This window comes from Cibotium barometz, chromosome 59 (assembly GCF_041138505.1).
Source record: "Cibotium barometz isolate CiBa-2024 chromosome 59, ASM4113850v1, whole genome shotgun sequence".
NCBI classification, from domain to species: domain Eukaryota; kingdom Viridiplantae; phylum Streptophyta; class Polypodiopsida; order Cyatheales; family Cibotiaceae; genus Cibotium; species Cibotium barometz.
Window position 1 is genome coordinate 33,894,579 of NC_141104.1, and position 17,093 is coordinate 33,911,671.

Below are 17,093 nucleotides of genomic sequence, written 5' to 3' on the forward strand. Positions count from 1 at the left end.
AGCTATGCAACGTTTATTCTCATCTAGCATATTGATCGTGTAGCTTTCCTTGACCCTAGAAATCCAACTAAGAAACTCTTCTAAGACTTATAGTGTTTATGGTCATAACTTATGAAAATGCTAGCTTCATAGTCATTTACTACCTTAACACAAGAAATATTTTCCCTTTGTTGAGGTGAGGAAACGTGCATTCCAATCGCGCTCGCCATGGCCATAGGATCCTATTGTGTCTTGTTTTATAATCACAACAATTTTACAACAGGCTGAAATTTTGAAACAACGACAACCACAAGGATGCACACAACGTTGACTCTTCCAAACTTAAAGGCTGAAATTTTGAAACAACAACAACCACGAGGATGCACACAACGTTGACTCTTCTACCATCACAGCTGAGCATCTTCTTCCATCCATCAATCAAACCCAAGCTTGAGATTTATTGGATCTGCCAAACCTTAATTATTGGGGTGCTTATAAGCAACCCTTTATAATTACAGAAGAGGAAATCTGATGCTATGAGGAGCCTCCACGATGCGAGAGAGAACCTTCTATGGGTTCCTCCACGATGGGAGAAAGGAATTCCACTACAATAAACCCCAGGCAGATAGGCAGACAAGTGTTGATATTGCCTAAATAAAAAGGAATGCCATTTCTATTTTGAAATTTGGACCTTACAAAAATACACACCAAGTAATTAATTAAATACAGGGGGTGTGCGTGGCCTTGAATGTAGCTAAAATAGGGAAGAAGCCAGAACAAAGGAACAAGGGCGGGCTCCTATCGTCGAAACAACCTGTGGAAAGATCATCGTCTCCAGCATATGCGGCTGTTTCATGCGGCGTCCATTCATGCTGTGTGAGGTTATTCTTTGTGAGGTTATCCTTAATCATGTGGGTTACATCGCCCTTTGTCCGCCGTTCTTGTGGGTTTTGAAGCCATGGCGACCCTTCGCCCAGGGAACAACGAAGCTGATGAATTCGACTCTGGACTCATAGATATTTACTTAAATTCTGAGCGTAGGAGAGCAAAAGTCACCACAGATCAGGAGAGCTTTGCAAAGTTCCTGGACTCATCATTGGGTATAAGACTTGACTTGGAGTCTGTGGACTGCAGCGATCCAAGATCTTGTCTGGAACGCTTAGCAAACTGCCAAACCTATGGCGATGTTCTGGGCCTTTTCCCTGCTGTCAAGCGAAAGGATAAGGATGCTTTGCTTCAGCAGAAGATCTGGGATCAGGACATGGAGGCTGCAAAGCGTGCCTGGGATACTCAGTACGTCGCTCCAGAGAAGGCACTTACCCATGTGGCTCAGCAGTTGCAGGATTATGCCAGTTCATGGAGCCGCAATGAGAGGTATGCGCCGCTGGTTGCTTTGGTTCAAAGCAGCGGATGGGGCAAGTCAAGATTGATTTGCGAGCTGTGGCGGAAGGAGTTCTATGTTTTTTACATATCATGCATGGGAAAGCAGCAGACTGGGTTCCCGAGACGCACTGAGCAGCTAGCAGACATTATGCAGAACCCACAATCCAGTGAGAAAACCTTTGTGGCACTCGTTGCTAGCATCATGGCAGTCTTCAATCAGCATACTGACATGACATGTGAAGCATGGATACACGCACAGGAGAAAGGACAGTCCCTCCAAACTGAAATATTCAATCAGTTCCAGCAAATTCTCAGATCTTTAGAATTTCCAGAATGGGATGAAGAAAAGTATGAGCAGTTCTTCAAGGAAGACATAAAGAAGCTGGAGAATAAGAGGCTTCTTTTGTGTGTAGACGAAGCAGGAGAGCTAGGTGACAATTTTACAAAGTTCAGGAGGTCATTAAGAAGTATCCCGAGAGGCAGCAGCTTTTTCAGTCTAGTGGTGGGCACTGATAGAAAAGTGGCAGACCTAGCAGCAGCAGCAGAGGAAGATGCAAGTGCACGTGTGAGATTGGCTCACCCTTTCACTGTCTACCATCCCGTTTATTTGATTGGAAAGAGTGATATTCTTGCCCAGGCTAGCAGCAGTGAGGATGATGTAAGCACAGATCCTACACATGTGATACGATATGGGAGGCCACTCTGGGCAGCATACTATGATTCAGTCGACACAACTGACAAGCTGGGCGCAACCATTCTGTTGGCAAAGATGAAGTTGCTTGGGAAGAACATTGATATCACAAAGCCAGGCTGGGTGACTCGGGACATAGCAATAGCTGTTTTTGCCTGTATTGTGGGATTAGATGTGGTTGCGTGGGGGACTCTTCCACAGCAACTTGTGGCAAAGCACATGAGAACTATCGTGAAGATAACAGAGGACAGGCGAAGAGTCTACACGGCAGCGGCTGTGGAGCCGGCTCTTGCTGCTGGTGCTGCTAAGTTGCTGCATGCCGAGAATGATAAATTTCTGGGTGATTTTCTAGACAAGCTGACGGAGGTTTGCCTAGATGGCTTGGTGCATGAAAGTATTAGGGGGGAGATGGTGGCCAGGATTATTATCATGCTAGCTATGCATGAGTGCACAAAGAGTAAAGACTACATCCAACCTGTGACGATGGCCACCTTCTTGAATGCCATGTTTGGGAGCGGTGTTGTGGAGGAGTTGAAGGCTAATCTTGTGAACACGGAAACAACTCTTTTCTTCAACTCTTTCACCTCAACGTCTGTGGAAGTTTCTCAGCAACTATTGGAGAGGGCCTTTGTTAGGTGTACTGCACTAGTTGCGAGGAGGAATGAGCGCGTTCTTGACTTTGCCCTTCCTGGTCGTTTTGGCCCCTCGCCAGTTGGCCCTCGTGAGCGTCCTGTGCTACCAAGAGCTGCGAAGGTCATTCAGTGTGAAAACCAGGCAGTTTTTCATGGGACTACTTCCATTATAGGACAGATCAAAAACCAGAGGAATGAGCGGTCCTTCAACCGAGGAATAGAAGATCTTCAGTATGATACAAGGGCAGATTCCTGTGCAGAATTTTTTTTCCAAATTGGCCACAGAGGGAAGCCTGATGTTAAAGTCAATCATAACACTGTAGTGGCCTATGGCCTTTCTTCCTTCAAGCACCTTCAGTCGAAGAATATGCGAGATGCAAATGTTCTTCCTAAGTTGCTGCAGCTCTCTAGGACTTGTGAGGACATATTTAAGGATGCTGGTTGCGATGAACAGGATTTGTTACTTGACATGATCCCTATGGGATACAATGTCAAGCCATTCATAGAGGACGAGATGGGAGAGCATGAAGAGGAGGGCGAGATGGGAAAGGATGATGACAAGGGAGAGGATCAAGAGGGTGATGACAAGGCAAAGGATGAAGACAAGGGAGGTGTGATATGGATGACATGGAAGGAAACAGGAAGGAGGACACAAAAGAGGAGGCATGTGTGAAATTAACTAGCATTATTGTATGACTTTGCTCCCTTTGGGTATGAGTTTATAGAGGCAAGAAAGCATAGGTACTTACCCTCTCTACTTCTTACATGCTTTTCCTCGCTGCACGCAAAACAGCTTGTTTGATTAGTTGTCTCATGAAGTTTAGATTCAGAAGAGAAGCATAGATCTTGTTTGCTGTTTGTACTTAAGGAATTTAGCTTTATTCCTGAGCATTTCACGGTGTTTTGAAACTTTTTGAAAGCTTGTCATCTTAGGTGATGGTCTCTTGCAGGAATTTAAGATGGTTGTTTTTTTGTTTTTTGTTTGCTCTGGCTCAGCTACTTGTCTTAGTATAGTAGAACGGTCTCTTGCAGGAATTTAAGATGGTTGTTTTTTAGTTTTTTGTTTGCTCGTATAGTAGAACGATCTGCATGTTTGTGCATGAATTTTGCACATGATTGTACAACATGTGTGCGCGCGCGCGCACAGACGCACATGTTGTGTGTGCATGCATACACACATACTCTTATTCCTGGTGTTGCAAGATCTAAGCATTGCCTGAACAGAAGGGTTATTCTTTGAACCATGAGGATCCGTGTGTGTCAATGTTGCCCTTGTTGTTTAAGTTGGCTTGGCTCGGTGCTGCGCTCGTTAACTGCATTTAAATATTGGCCACCAATTTTTTTTAATTGGAGGCCTTGATGAGATGACTAATTGGAGACGGGCGGTCAGAACTGATGCCATGTCGATCGTCTCCGAGAGCATTGCCTAAAAGGCTCCTTTACTCTGTGATTGTTCTAATTACATATATTTTACTCTTGTATTTATGAATTGAGTTGTTATTGTAAGTTTATGTTGTGACTGGATGCATATGTTCTTTTCCTCCACACTTGAATGGGGGCCTTCAAAAAATTGATTCCTCTACATAGCCTCTTGTTTGATATACATGCACTTGCTTTTGGCTACTCTTTAGGCTGAGGGCATGTACATATTCATCTATGAATATGCATGGATATCATTGATATTAATTATTAAATTAAATTTTATGCATAAAAAGATGCATAAAGAATTTTTTTTAATTATAAAAGTGTTACTTTCAGCAGAATTGATTTTTATGCCTAAAAAGATGCATAAAGAAATTTTTATTATAAAAGAATTATTCTCATTAAAATTGCTTTTATGCATAAATAGATGCATAAAGAAATTCTTTTTATTTTAAAAGTGTTTTCTTATTAAAATTGATTTTATGCATAAATGGATGCATAAAAGGATTTTCTTTTTAGAAAAGTGTTATTCCCATTGAAGTTGATTTTTATGTATAAATAGATGCATAAAGAATTTTTAAATCAAAATCTGAATTCTCTTAATATGTATGTTTAAATTCTATGAGTATTGAGTAAATGAATAATTAAATACTTTAAGAGAGAAAATTCTTTCGTTTTATATTCACACGGTTGTAAATGTAAAATTCAAGAAATCTATCGAGATCAAAATATTCAGATAAATGATCATTTTATTCTTCATTGGAATTCGTTAACTAATTTAAAAATCAATTAAGTGTATTTTCAAAGAAAGAAATTCGGTAAAATGGTAACTGAAATACCAAACCTTTTTGAGAAAGTTAAACTCACAAAAAATCTTATCAGACAAATATTCTCAAAACCTCCCGCTAAATCTGAAACTAAGTTTGAGACCCTTTGAATTGATCTGTGGATCAAGGTTACAGAATTCAAGGAATTTTGGTATGAAATTCTAAATGTCGATCAAGAAGTTTTGGGATTCTGATTGGAGAAATATTCCTTGTACTCGAAAGAAAATCAAACTGAAAAATTGCATAAAAACTGTGTTTTCTTAAAGGATTGTCTTACGCCAGAATGCTGGAGGGAGCATTTGGCATATGTTTTTCTAAGAGAAGTTCGGTTGCAATAGCTGGCGGGGAAGTGTTCAAAGGACGGCTCATGCGGCAAAAACCTGCCCAGGTCTTGACCAGCCTTGGTATGGTTGAAAAATGGTGTGCTTCCGGTAGTACGATGGGCGAGGGCCGACAAAGCGGTCCCTGAGTGAAGTGCCATGACACCTAAGGAGGATCCTGGAGGGTTCTGACGACCTGGCAATGCACAGGCTCGCGATGCCTAGGACACCCATGTGTATGTCGTGGAAGATATGTATGATGAGACGAAATGATTATTATAATCTATTATTGGATCTCGTTTTGCTGGACCAGTGGGTCTCAACGGAGAGTCTAGAGTGATACTGTTTTTTGAGAAACAAGGGACTGGATGGAAATTTTGAGTTATGATATCTATAACCAATAACTATTTGTCAATGGATTATTTTTATGTTAAAGTTTTAAAGAGGAGTGTGTGCGTATCTGTATTCTAAAGCAAAAGTTAAGAAAGGCATTCAATTATGGGTGGGTGAGTAATTGTCTGGTTCTACCAATTCCAGTGGTTGGGTGGTGGCTAAGCCATGGGCTGGCTAGGTAAAAATCAGTGGAGTTTTAATAATCATAAATTAAAATGATAGGAATACACTTAGAATTCAAGTAGCTAAATAAAACCCTAAAGAATTTTTTCAAATGAGTAGATCAACGGCTGTGCCTGATTTTGGTTGGAAAAAAAGCATTGATTTCCTCAGATGATCAAATTAAGTCAGTGATAGTTTTCCTTCTATCTGGTTTATTGAGGTGAAGGATAGTTTAGTCTCTTGACACCGTTAAAAAATCCGTTCAGAAAATCAAAAAGGTGGAATCGTCCTCGTTTTCTGAGCATGGAAAATTTTCTCGGTTTCGGTTTTCGGAATGATCGCCAGTTTAGTCTTCTGCCCGGACATTTGAGGGCGAGGCCCCGTGCGGGAAACCCTGCCCCGCGCAAGAGGGAGCTACTTCCGCTACTAGCAACCGGGAATCCGGTGCGTGGAGGGAGCAGAGGGGTCTCACAGCTAGTATTAGAGCGCTGTTGTTGTAAACTTACAAAACAACAGAAATTGCCTAAATTTTTAAAGTAAATCTGGGAAATAATGTTTTCACTTGTTAAGATTATGTTGAAATGAACTTTAAAAAAAATGAAAACTCATAAATTAAACTAGATTTTTTTTAGATGGATACCCCAAATCTATCTAGCATTCCTGGACTCTCCCAGAGTTAGGACATGATCGCCTTTGCATTCAAAAATCTCATCAACTCCGCTACAACCCGAGAAAGCAGAGTGACTCGCTCGTCATTTTGAGGATCTGTACTTTTCTGATCTAGTAGAGCAACGTCAGTATAGGTGGTTCTCTAGAAGGCGATATATTAACGTCAGTACCAATCAATGTCAGAGACTCAGACAGAATATCTCGCTAGCCATGATCTTGATAAGGCTAGGAGTTGTTCATTATGTACAACTCTATTCACCCCGAAATTTTAGAATTTCTTGCCATATTTTTAACTTCTTAGCCGCTTTATTCCTAGGAGAAGAATTACATCACCATTATCAGTGAGATGAATCGTGTATATCATGGCATGTCTCCATTGCAGTATCGCCTTTTTTTTGCGTACGCGATTGAGGCGGTGACTTTTGGAGCCGAGACGCTCTATGTTTATATAAAAAACTTTTGATAATAAATTATGTTTTGCAAAAGATTCCAAATTGTTTTCGTGGTTGTGAATATTGATTAACAAAATTATCAGAGTGAATCTTGTTCTCAAGAAATATGATGGAATATTTATTTGTTTAAAGAATAAATCTCAAAAAAATAAAATAACCATAAATCTATTGACAAAGTTAAGTTGACAAAAATATCGTTTTGACAGTCATGAGGCGCATAGCCCGTGCTAGGCAGCCGGATCCTCTTATCGATGATGAAGAGTTAGATCCGGACGTTCATAAAGACCTGCACCGATCCCAACCTGGTCCCTTCAAGGGTGAAGGAAAACAGTTAAGAGAAGTAGTAGAAACCTGGATCAAGGCAATGGAAGCATACTTTGATGTAACCGGCTATAACGAGAGAAGCAAGATGGCTCTCACTAGATTAAAAATTATGGATTGTGGAAACAGCTAGGGTTGCATGGAGGAACCATTACGAGACAAACCGTCTTGACCAAAATCCCCAGACCTGGTAGTCAGATTTTAAAGCTTACCTCAGGAAGAGGTTTTGTCAACAGCAGCAAACGAATGAGGAGTGTACTACCTTCAGGTCCTCATCTTTGTGGAGCATGTGGCGGTAACCATAAAACCGAAGAATGTAATACCTTTTCTCCTCTAGTCACAAACCAACCCACAAAGAAGTGGTGCCAGGCCTGTGCTTGGAATTATACCCACACCACACAGGAATGTACTCGCATTGCAAGAATGAGACAGGAGCGTGAGTAGCAAAGGGGTGCAGTGGCTCCACAAATGCATCAACAGTATACTAATTTTGAACGTAAGCCACCGATGGCACAAGAGCAACCATGACCTGTACTTGGAGCTCAACCTCCTGCTCCTGGGACTGCTCCTGTGAGGTTTGTTGACTACGACAATTCAAATATTTGTAGAGACTTGGTAAACCCAAGCTATGTGGAGGAGGAATATGCATCATATTCATCCAAGGAAAATCTCTTTGAAAGTCCCACATATCCAAGCCAAGCACTGGAGCCTCAACTGGGGGAACAAAATTCTTTGATGTTGCTAGGCGGCTACCAACCTAGGACTCCAGGCCCCTCAGGTCAATGGCAGCAAAGGAAAGTAGAAGCCAAACTAATGGGCCCCTATTATGAGTGCGGAGAACCCCATTGGGCTCGTGATTGTCCACATTGCCCAAGGCAAGCAGCTCGATCCAATACAACAGTACCTTAGTTTTCACCAATTGAAAGATATTGTCTAGGGTGTTGTGTAGAACACTTTCCAAAGGATTGTTTGCTGAAACCACATGAGGAAGGCACCTCTCAACCAAAGGTCTCACTCAACTTTGTAGAGGCAGTTCCATCGCCACCTTCATCAGAGAACGAGGATGTCGTTCCACTTAGAGTCATGACTAGATCACAGACACGAAATGCCGAAATGCAGACTGATGAGACACCTCGAACTAGGGATGCAAAGGCAAATCTAGTGGACAAGACCCTACATTCCAATAGAAAAAGGACCACTAGGAGGAAAAAGAAATGCAACAAGCAAACTAAGAGTGCATCCCAGTAGTTCTCAAGAAGTCTCTAAACATGAAGGATCAAGCTTTTACATCCCAAGAAGTGCATGAGTGGGAATTGTGAGACAAGGTCCATTTGGAAAAAGGGAGGCAAACCAGCTATTGGGAGTACCAGGATGCGCTTGCAGCTAGTACATGGAAACTTAGAACATCCCATTGGGCTGCTAGAGAACATATTGGTCACCACATGTGGGATTGAATATGAGCACACATTTGCAGTAGTGGATTTTGGAAAGCATCCAAACTATGAAGTGATATTGGGTAGACCATTCATGCGACAATTTTAAATGATTCAAGATTGGGGATACAATTATTTGTACCTTCGACATGATTCTGTCATCACAAGGGTCAACCTAAAGAATCACTCATATCGTGATGTAACGCGGTCTCCAATAAATGAGTTTGATTCTGCTTCATCAGAGGGCTCAGGAGTTACATTGTCAGATGGACGAGAAGATCTGTGGATGTGTGGAGCCTCATGTAAGGATTTCAACACTGAGAGACTTAAGGGTAATCGAAGTGTATCAGATGAGGCATACATTTCACAACCCTTCCCTGAGCACTTAACTGATCCCCTAGAATGCAACATTATCGACATGTGCTTTACCTAAGCCAATTCAATTTTGTGACTCGGATGGATATGACATTATTCCTATACGAATGGTACAACCACGTGACCTTCTAGATGATTTGTACTATGGGGATGCATCCACAATAGCACTACATGTAGAGGAAGTCTCAGTGGAGGATTTAACACTCGAATCTGCTAATGATGCTGATAAGGAAGATGGATGGGACTCTGATTTTGATGATGATGTGATAATCCCCGAGGAAGAGTTACGAAAGGCATGCCTACTCTTGAGAGGAAGGGAGGTTCAAGTAGAGATCCCTCGAAGCCGACCTAAACATAAATGCTGTAAGAGCCATAAGAGAATCCGTAAACAAGATGAGAGGGAACGATGTGAAAGAATACAAAAAGAAGACGAGGAGTTTAAGAATGAACACTCTCGACCACCACCTCACTTCTCAAGAAAGAATGGATATCTATACTATGTCCAAGCATAAGATAGTATCAAAGACCAAGTAAAACGATCAGATGGATTCCAACCAGGAGAAAAGATAAAAACTATTAGCAAAAATTGCAAAAAAATGAAGAAACCAAAACAAAAACTCAAGTCTCAAACCGATTCAAAAGAGAGTGTCGGAAGTGCAAAGATAACGGTTGAACAAAAAACTCTGATGCAAGATTGCAAAAGAGAGCTCAAAACCACATGGTCTTCAATTAGTGAGATGACTCAAGTGGACAAGAACAAGGTCTCAATGTTCCCCCCAACTTCACACTTTCAGCGGTTAATGAGTCATGTATTCAAGGAGTACCTTAGGCTATTTCTTGAGATCTTCATGGATAATTTATGTGTTCACTCACAAGAGCATGATGATCATATAGAACACCTCAGACTTGTGTTTCAAAAGTGTCAAGTTTATTGTATATGCTTGAATCCTGACAAGTGCAAATTCATGGTAAGACAAGGAAAAATTTTGGGCCATATTGTTTCTCGCAATGGCATTTCAACAGATATGGATAAAATTGATGTCATTGTCTCATTACCTCAGCCTATCAACCCTAAAGGGGTACAAATATTCATGGGACATTGTGGCTATTATTGTCGATTCATCTACATGTACGCTGTCCTATCCAGACCATTATATGCTCTTCTTGTAAAGTTTAATTGGACTGACGAGTGTGAGGAATCCTTTGAAAAGTTGAAGCAAGCACTAGTGTCTGCACCCATCTTACGGGCACCAGATTGGAACCAAATATTTCATGTCCATATTGATGCTTCAAACTTTGCAATTGGATGTATTTTGGCTCAATTGGGAGAACATAATAAGGATTTCCCAATCTCATATGCTAGTCGACAGTTGAACAATGCTGAGAAGAATTATACCACAACAGAAAGAGAAGGTTTGTCCATGATATATGCAGTGAAAAAAGTTTCGCCATTACCTTTTGGCAAACAAATTTATATTTTTTGTGGACCATCAAGCACTGCTATATTTGGTGAATAAGCCTTGTGCAACTGAAAGGATTGTGAGGTGGTTTGTCATCCTTCTTGAGTTTGATTTTGAAGTGGCAGTCCGAAAAGGAACAACTCATCTTAGGGCAGATCATTTGTCTCGAATCACCTCTGGAGAAGCTCCTGTGGGTGTGGATGATGATATGTTAGATTCAACACTTTTCCTTGTAGAGACAGCTCCTAAATGGTCTGAACCCATCTTAGAAATTTTGACAAGTGGGTAGATACAACTAGCGGGTCCTAATGTGGACCTATGGCGACCATTCAAGTTAATCTCAGGGAGATTATATCGTCAGGGTAATGATGGAGTGTTGCGGCTTATACCTAACCCTGACCAATATGAGAAGATCTTGGAATGGGCACATGAGGGTATTGGTGGAATCTATGCATCAGCTACTACTTGTGTGCGACGTATAACTCAGGATGGGCAATGGTGGCCTACCATGCATGCGGATGCTGAAAAATTTGTTCGTAACTGTGCTTCATGTCATATTCAACAACCAATTCATAATGTCACATTATTCCAAATTTCAACTATACCAAGTTGGAGTAAGTATATTGTGGACTATCTTCAGCATGGTCATACTGATCGAACAATTCCTAAATGTCGAAAGCGTGCTATTGAAGTTGAAGTGGCCAACTATATGCTGATAGAGGGCCAACTCTACAAGAGGGGCAAGGATGGAAACTTGCACATGTGTGTATGTGAAGCTGACTACTTGAAAATCTTGACTCATGCACATGCAGGTGTTGGGGGTGGACACTTTTCGGGTAATACCACAACTAAGTTGATTAGGTGGTCTGGGCTTTGGTGGCCAACCTTACAAATGGATGCCGAAGAATATGTGCAACGTTGTGACGATTGTCAAAGGACCAAACCTCCCATCATAAAGGACAATATGCCATTGCGGCCTATGTTAAGCACACGTGCGTTTGCCAAATGGGGTATTGATTTTGTCGGTCCCATTAAACCTCTAGCTCGTCACACGCATGCTGAAAGGAATTTTTTATTATAAAAGTGTTATTCTCATTAAATTTGATTTTTATGCATAGAAAGATGCATAAAGGATTTTTTTAATTATAAAAGTGTTATTCTCATTAAATTTGATTTTTATGCATAGAAAGATGCATAAAGGAAATTTTTTAAATTATAAAAGTGTTATTCTTATTAAATTTGATTTTTATGCATAGAAAGATGCATAAAGGATTTTTTTTATTATAAAAGTGTTATTCTCATTAAATTTGATTTTTATGCATAGAAAGATGCATAAAGGATTTTTTTAATAACCATCCAATTCTGCAAAACGAACATAATTAGAAAACAAGGGATTCACCCACTACACCCGACCTTTAGGCTGATGAAGGAGCTCGGCCGAGAGGAGTGACACTAGACAGAGCCATTGAGCTATGCAGAGTCGGGCGCCCTCGACCTGATGGTCCCACCCACGCCCGCGTCACTATAGGAGGATTAGAGCCGTCTCCTCCCACCACCATAGGACTTAAAAGCAGCTTTCCGCGTACTTGATTTATGTAAAGGATGCAAAAGATGATGATAAGTCTAATTTGTCTATGTTAGATAAGGACAGGACTGATTTCTTATGTGGGTTCCAAGATTGTTTTTTCGAGTCATTGCCAAGTGAACTTCCTCCGGAGAGGCCAGAAGATCATGCCATTGATCTAATTCCGGGTAGTACTCCACCGAATAGACCGCTGTAAAAGTGTTATTCTCATTAAATTTAATTTTTATGCATAGAAAGATGCATTAAAGAATTTTTTTATTTTAAAAGTATTATTCCTATTCAATTGATTTTATGCATAAATAGATGCATAAAAGGAATTTCTTTTATATAAAAGTGTTATTCCCATTGAAATTGATTTTTGTGCGTAAATAGATGCATAAAGGATTTTTATATCAAAATTAGAATTTCTCTCAAATTCTATGTTTAAATTCTATGAGTAATTGATAAATGAATAGTTAAATACTCTAAGAGAGAAATTTCTTTCGTTTTATATTCTCACGGTTTGTAAAAAGAAAATTCAGGAAATCTATCAAGATCGAATTATTCAGATAAATGATTAATTTATTCCTTGTTGCAATTCATAACTAATTTAGAAATCAATTAAGTGTATATTCAAAGAAAGAAATTCGGTAAAATAGTAACTGAATTATCAAACCTTTTCGAGAAAGATAGTTCAGGAAAAATCTTATCAGACTCAAACCGTGAATCAGACTATGACCAAGAATAAACTCTTTTGTCAATTTCAAGGAAAACAATGGATGTGGATGTGTATGTGATGAAAATGGATGTGAAGAATGGATGTGGATGTGTTTGTGAAGAATGGATGTGGATGTGTATGTGAAAGAATGGATGTGGATGTATGTGAAAGAATGGATGTGGATGTGTATGTGATGAAAATGGATGTGAATGTGTATGTGAAGAATGGATGTGGATGTGTATGTGAAAGAATGTGATATGATGTAAAGAGATGTGATGTGACATGAATATATGTGGATGTGAAGTGATAGATATGAATGAATGGATAGATATGGGTAGTCGTACTACATGTGAACGGTACCCGCCCGGACAAAACCTAACCAAATTCCTAATTGGATCCCATCACTACAATAGTTGGGCGGTTGGCTAACCCGTGGGACTCGATGGGGTTAGGTTGGACTGATGGATCCCTAAAATGAGACTCTATTCTGTTATGGTACGTTAGAGGAAGTAAATCTCGGATAAAAATTATTCTATGGAAAAGAATCAACGGCTGTGCCTCTCTCAGTGAGGAAAAAAGCATTGGTCTCTATGATCCAAGTGCAAGTTTCTTCCTTGATCTGATTGAGTGTCTTTACAGGTTTGGTCGGATCAGTTTGGTTAGTGATGACCTTGACTACGTTAGAGTAAAAATATCCTGGAGGAATCGCCTGTGCTTTCTGGAAGAACCGAGGGATTAGTCTCTTGTCCGGATATCTGTGGGGTGAGGCCTCGAGTGAGGGATCCTACCCCGTGCAAGAAGTGCTACTTCCGCTGCTAGCACACCCGAATCCGTTGTGCGGAGGGGGCAGGTATCTTTCATGTGTCGATGTTTGATAGTGTTAAGTAATTGGAATCTATTGCATGGTTGAGTTTATACTTTTTTCTTTTTGGAAACGCAGTTCTGTACTTCTATGATGTACCTGGTTTGCAAAAAAGGGGAATGTTTGCACCCACTTTTGCTCCAGCCCATAGTAGACCATTGTTTGAGGCTTTGTGCATGGGAGGGTGTGGGCTCTTCTTCAAGGATGATAGTGGATGAGCACTTGGAGGATGAGGTTGATGCTTGTGCGGGGGTGAACCCCTATGATGACTAGTGAGCTTTGAGAGTCCCTATATGACTTCTTTTTCTCCTTTTTGCTACATTTGGTGTGGTGCTTTTCTACTAGACTGACATTCCCATTGTTCCTCTTTTTGTCTTTATCTCTATCATATAGAGTGCTCCTTGTTCACTGTATGTGGCAATGGGTGACTATTTTTATCTTCGGTATTTGACTTATCCTTGGCACATTCAGTTTGGACACTAGCACTTAATTTCATGGTTGAATTCACCATGTCCTTTCTATCACTCTCTATTTGGTTGATGAGTTAAAATGTGGCTATCAAATATATCCTTAACATTTAGGGGTTCAATGTAGGCTTTGTATTTTTGACACATGTGTGATTTTGTTGTCGTTTTGTAGTGCATTGCCATCTTATGCGGAGGACTGAGGCTAAAACAATGGTTGCTGACAAGAAGTATGAAAGGATGACATCCACTCCATCCTCTTGAATGATGTGTTTGTGGTCTTTGATGTCGTGATATTTACACTTTGAATTCTATTTGGTTTTTTTAAATTCATGGCTATGATGAGAGTAAGGAGGGTTGAATTGTGTGCTAACAACCATCCTCTCGAATGATATCATTGATGTTATGCCATGTACACTTTGATTTCCACTTCATTTCTATTTGGTTCATGGCTCTTGCATGTACTAGTAGATTGTCGATATGAGTTAGTGCTTGAAAAATAATTGTTCATAGGGTGAGAAAGGGTTCATTGCTTTGTCTTGCATTGACTCTATTTTTGTGCTTCGAGTAAGTTGTGTGATTTGCCATTTAGGGCTGCATGTTGAATTGAGAAGACTAAAATGATTTTGAAATATATTGCGAAGACTAAAACGAGAACACTAAAATGAATTTAAAAAATATTACGAAGACTAAAATGAGCTAGAGCACAATAGGGTTTTTGCCGTCGCTCGATTTTGGGGCTTGCTCGGTTTTGCTCGGTTGTATTGTATACCTCAAGGTTGATTAAAAGCATGGAAGAGAGAATCTACCAAATGACAATGGTGGCGTCCATTATCTCAAAAAGTTTCCTAGCCTAAGAGCCCCATTCCATTCGATTATAAAGTGCAGTTGGCCCCAATGTGTCATTGTCCGGAGAGTTTGACATGGCAATAGGTAGATAGAAGGATGGAAATACATGTTGGGATAATGTTGTCTGGGGTGGAAACCATCATATCAAAGCTTGGCAAGAATGATCAAGAACCACACAAGCTTGGCACACAAGCTAATAGAGACAAGGTTCCAAAGGTAAATTGTAGGGTGGTTCAATTCCTATGAGAGGAGGAGGAGGCTGAGTTCCTAATGGTGCTACGCATGATAAACAAGTAAGTGTACTTGTATCTTGTTATTTTTATGATTAAAATGAACAAACATCTTATATGTGATCATTCTACTAATTTATTATGCATGCAAAATTGCTAGGGTGACTAGCATTCATGTGCCAAACACAACAACACACGACATATTCATGATGTAGCATGTGGGGCTTGTCAATCAACAACCATTGTTGTAAAATTTTAGCGAGGAGGATCATGTGTGGGTAGAGAAATCTATTAGGCATCAAGGGCTTAACAAATCTAAGTGGGGCTGAAGCTTTTCATGGCACATTGGTGTTAAAGGTATGTGCATGCCTCATAATCACTGGGACACTACAATTTGATTTTCATAGATGTTTCTACAGTTTGAGTTTGATGCCACATACCAAAAGAAGGTTAGTGGCTTGCCTGAGCGAGGGAGTAGAGAGTATGATAAGAATGCAAACATGTTCAATAAGAATTAAAAAGATGCCCTCAAGGAGATGAAGGCACCCTCAAGGAGATGAAGGTGCTATTTACAAAGAGAGGACATGAGCTGGCACAAATAGCCAAACCCAACTGCAGCGGGCAAAGAGTTCTTCAAAAAGTTAATCTCTTACTAGGATTGGGGTGAGAAGGTGAATAGATTAACTATTCCAATTGTAGAGTAAGATCGCACATTTTCTTTTGATGCATTGATTTTTTTTTATTTTATAGAAAGACACAGAAAGTTGGTTCACAATGCAGGAAATGTAGGCTCACGGACATATTATCAGGTGGTGAGTTCCCAATGACAAGAGACACCTAGATTCCTTCTTCGGACAGAGCATTCTTTGCGTGGATACATCACCACGTGTATTGGTTCCAATTGATCAAGTACATGCTATGCAAAGTTGGAAGAGAACTCACCTGCCATAGGTATGCATGAGAGATTTACACATGCAACCCTCGGGGCTGGACATCATGGACACCCTGAAAGCTTTTAGAAGATGCACTTTAAAAAGGTGTTCGTAAGGTGGAAAGGGAAAATGCGTGCCACCCTATACCCTAACAAGAACACACTTGCAGTGCACAGCATGGCGCTTGTGTACAGGTATATAGTAGCATAATAGATACTATGTGTCTCATTTTATTGTTATCCTATTGCATTGAAATTCTGTATTAGGTGGTAGAGAAATTGTGTGTGTAGTGAAAAAGTATTCAAATGTTTCTGAATTAGGTGGTAGAGAAATTGTGTGTAATCAGGTATGTATTCCCGAGCACCTGTTAGATGCATGGGTACAGTCTAAGAGAGAGAGGAGATGAGATTATACCTTGAGGATTAGATTGACGAGCTACAAAGCAAGGAGACATGGAAATCTTTCCCATGGTGGATAGACTATCCCGACGAGGGATAGTTTTCTCTTAGCAAGGCTAAACTGTTTTAGAGTAAGTATCATTGTGTATGGTAGCATTTTGTATAAACTTTGAAGTTTCTATAGGGAGTTTATAGTTGCTATATGGGTTGGATGTAGGAGAAAATAAGGGCAAGAAGCCAGCCACCACCGAGTAGCAACCAAAGGTGACGGGCAAGAAGCCAACTGTAGACACATCTCTATCATCTGTCAACCATGATAAAAACGGCCAAAAAGAGGACACTGCCAGAGTGGGAAGGGGAAGACAATAATGAGGATGCTGAGGAGAGCACCCATCTTGATGTTGAGGATGATGAGAGGGTTGGGCAGGAGTTGTTGAGAAAACGTGGTGCTCATGCTAGATCAAGTGTGTGGAGGAGAGGGACTCACAAAATACAAGAAAACTATCTTGCTTATTAAGTTGTTTATGAATACAACTAGGCCTTGCTCAATACAAAAT

General features: G+C 40.3%; 1 protein-coding gene across 1 annotated transcript; it reads left to right on the forward strand.

Moving 5' to 3' along the window:
• The first annotated feature begins 723 nt into the window (after window positions 1-723).
• LOC147605744 (uncharacterized) lies at window positions 724-3,576 on the forward strand. Its single transcript, XM_086793064.1, has one exon. The coding sequence runs from the start codon at window positions 938-940 to the stop codon at window positions 3,356-3,358; it is 2,421 nt and encodes an 806-aa protein (XP_086649190.1). The 5' UTR covers window positions 724-937; the 3' UTR covers window positions 3,359-3,576.
• Window positions 3,577-17,093: the final 13,517 nt, after the last annotated feature.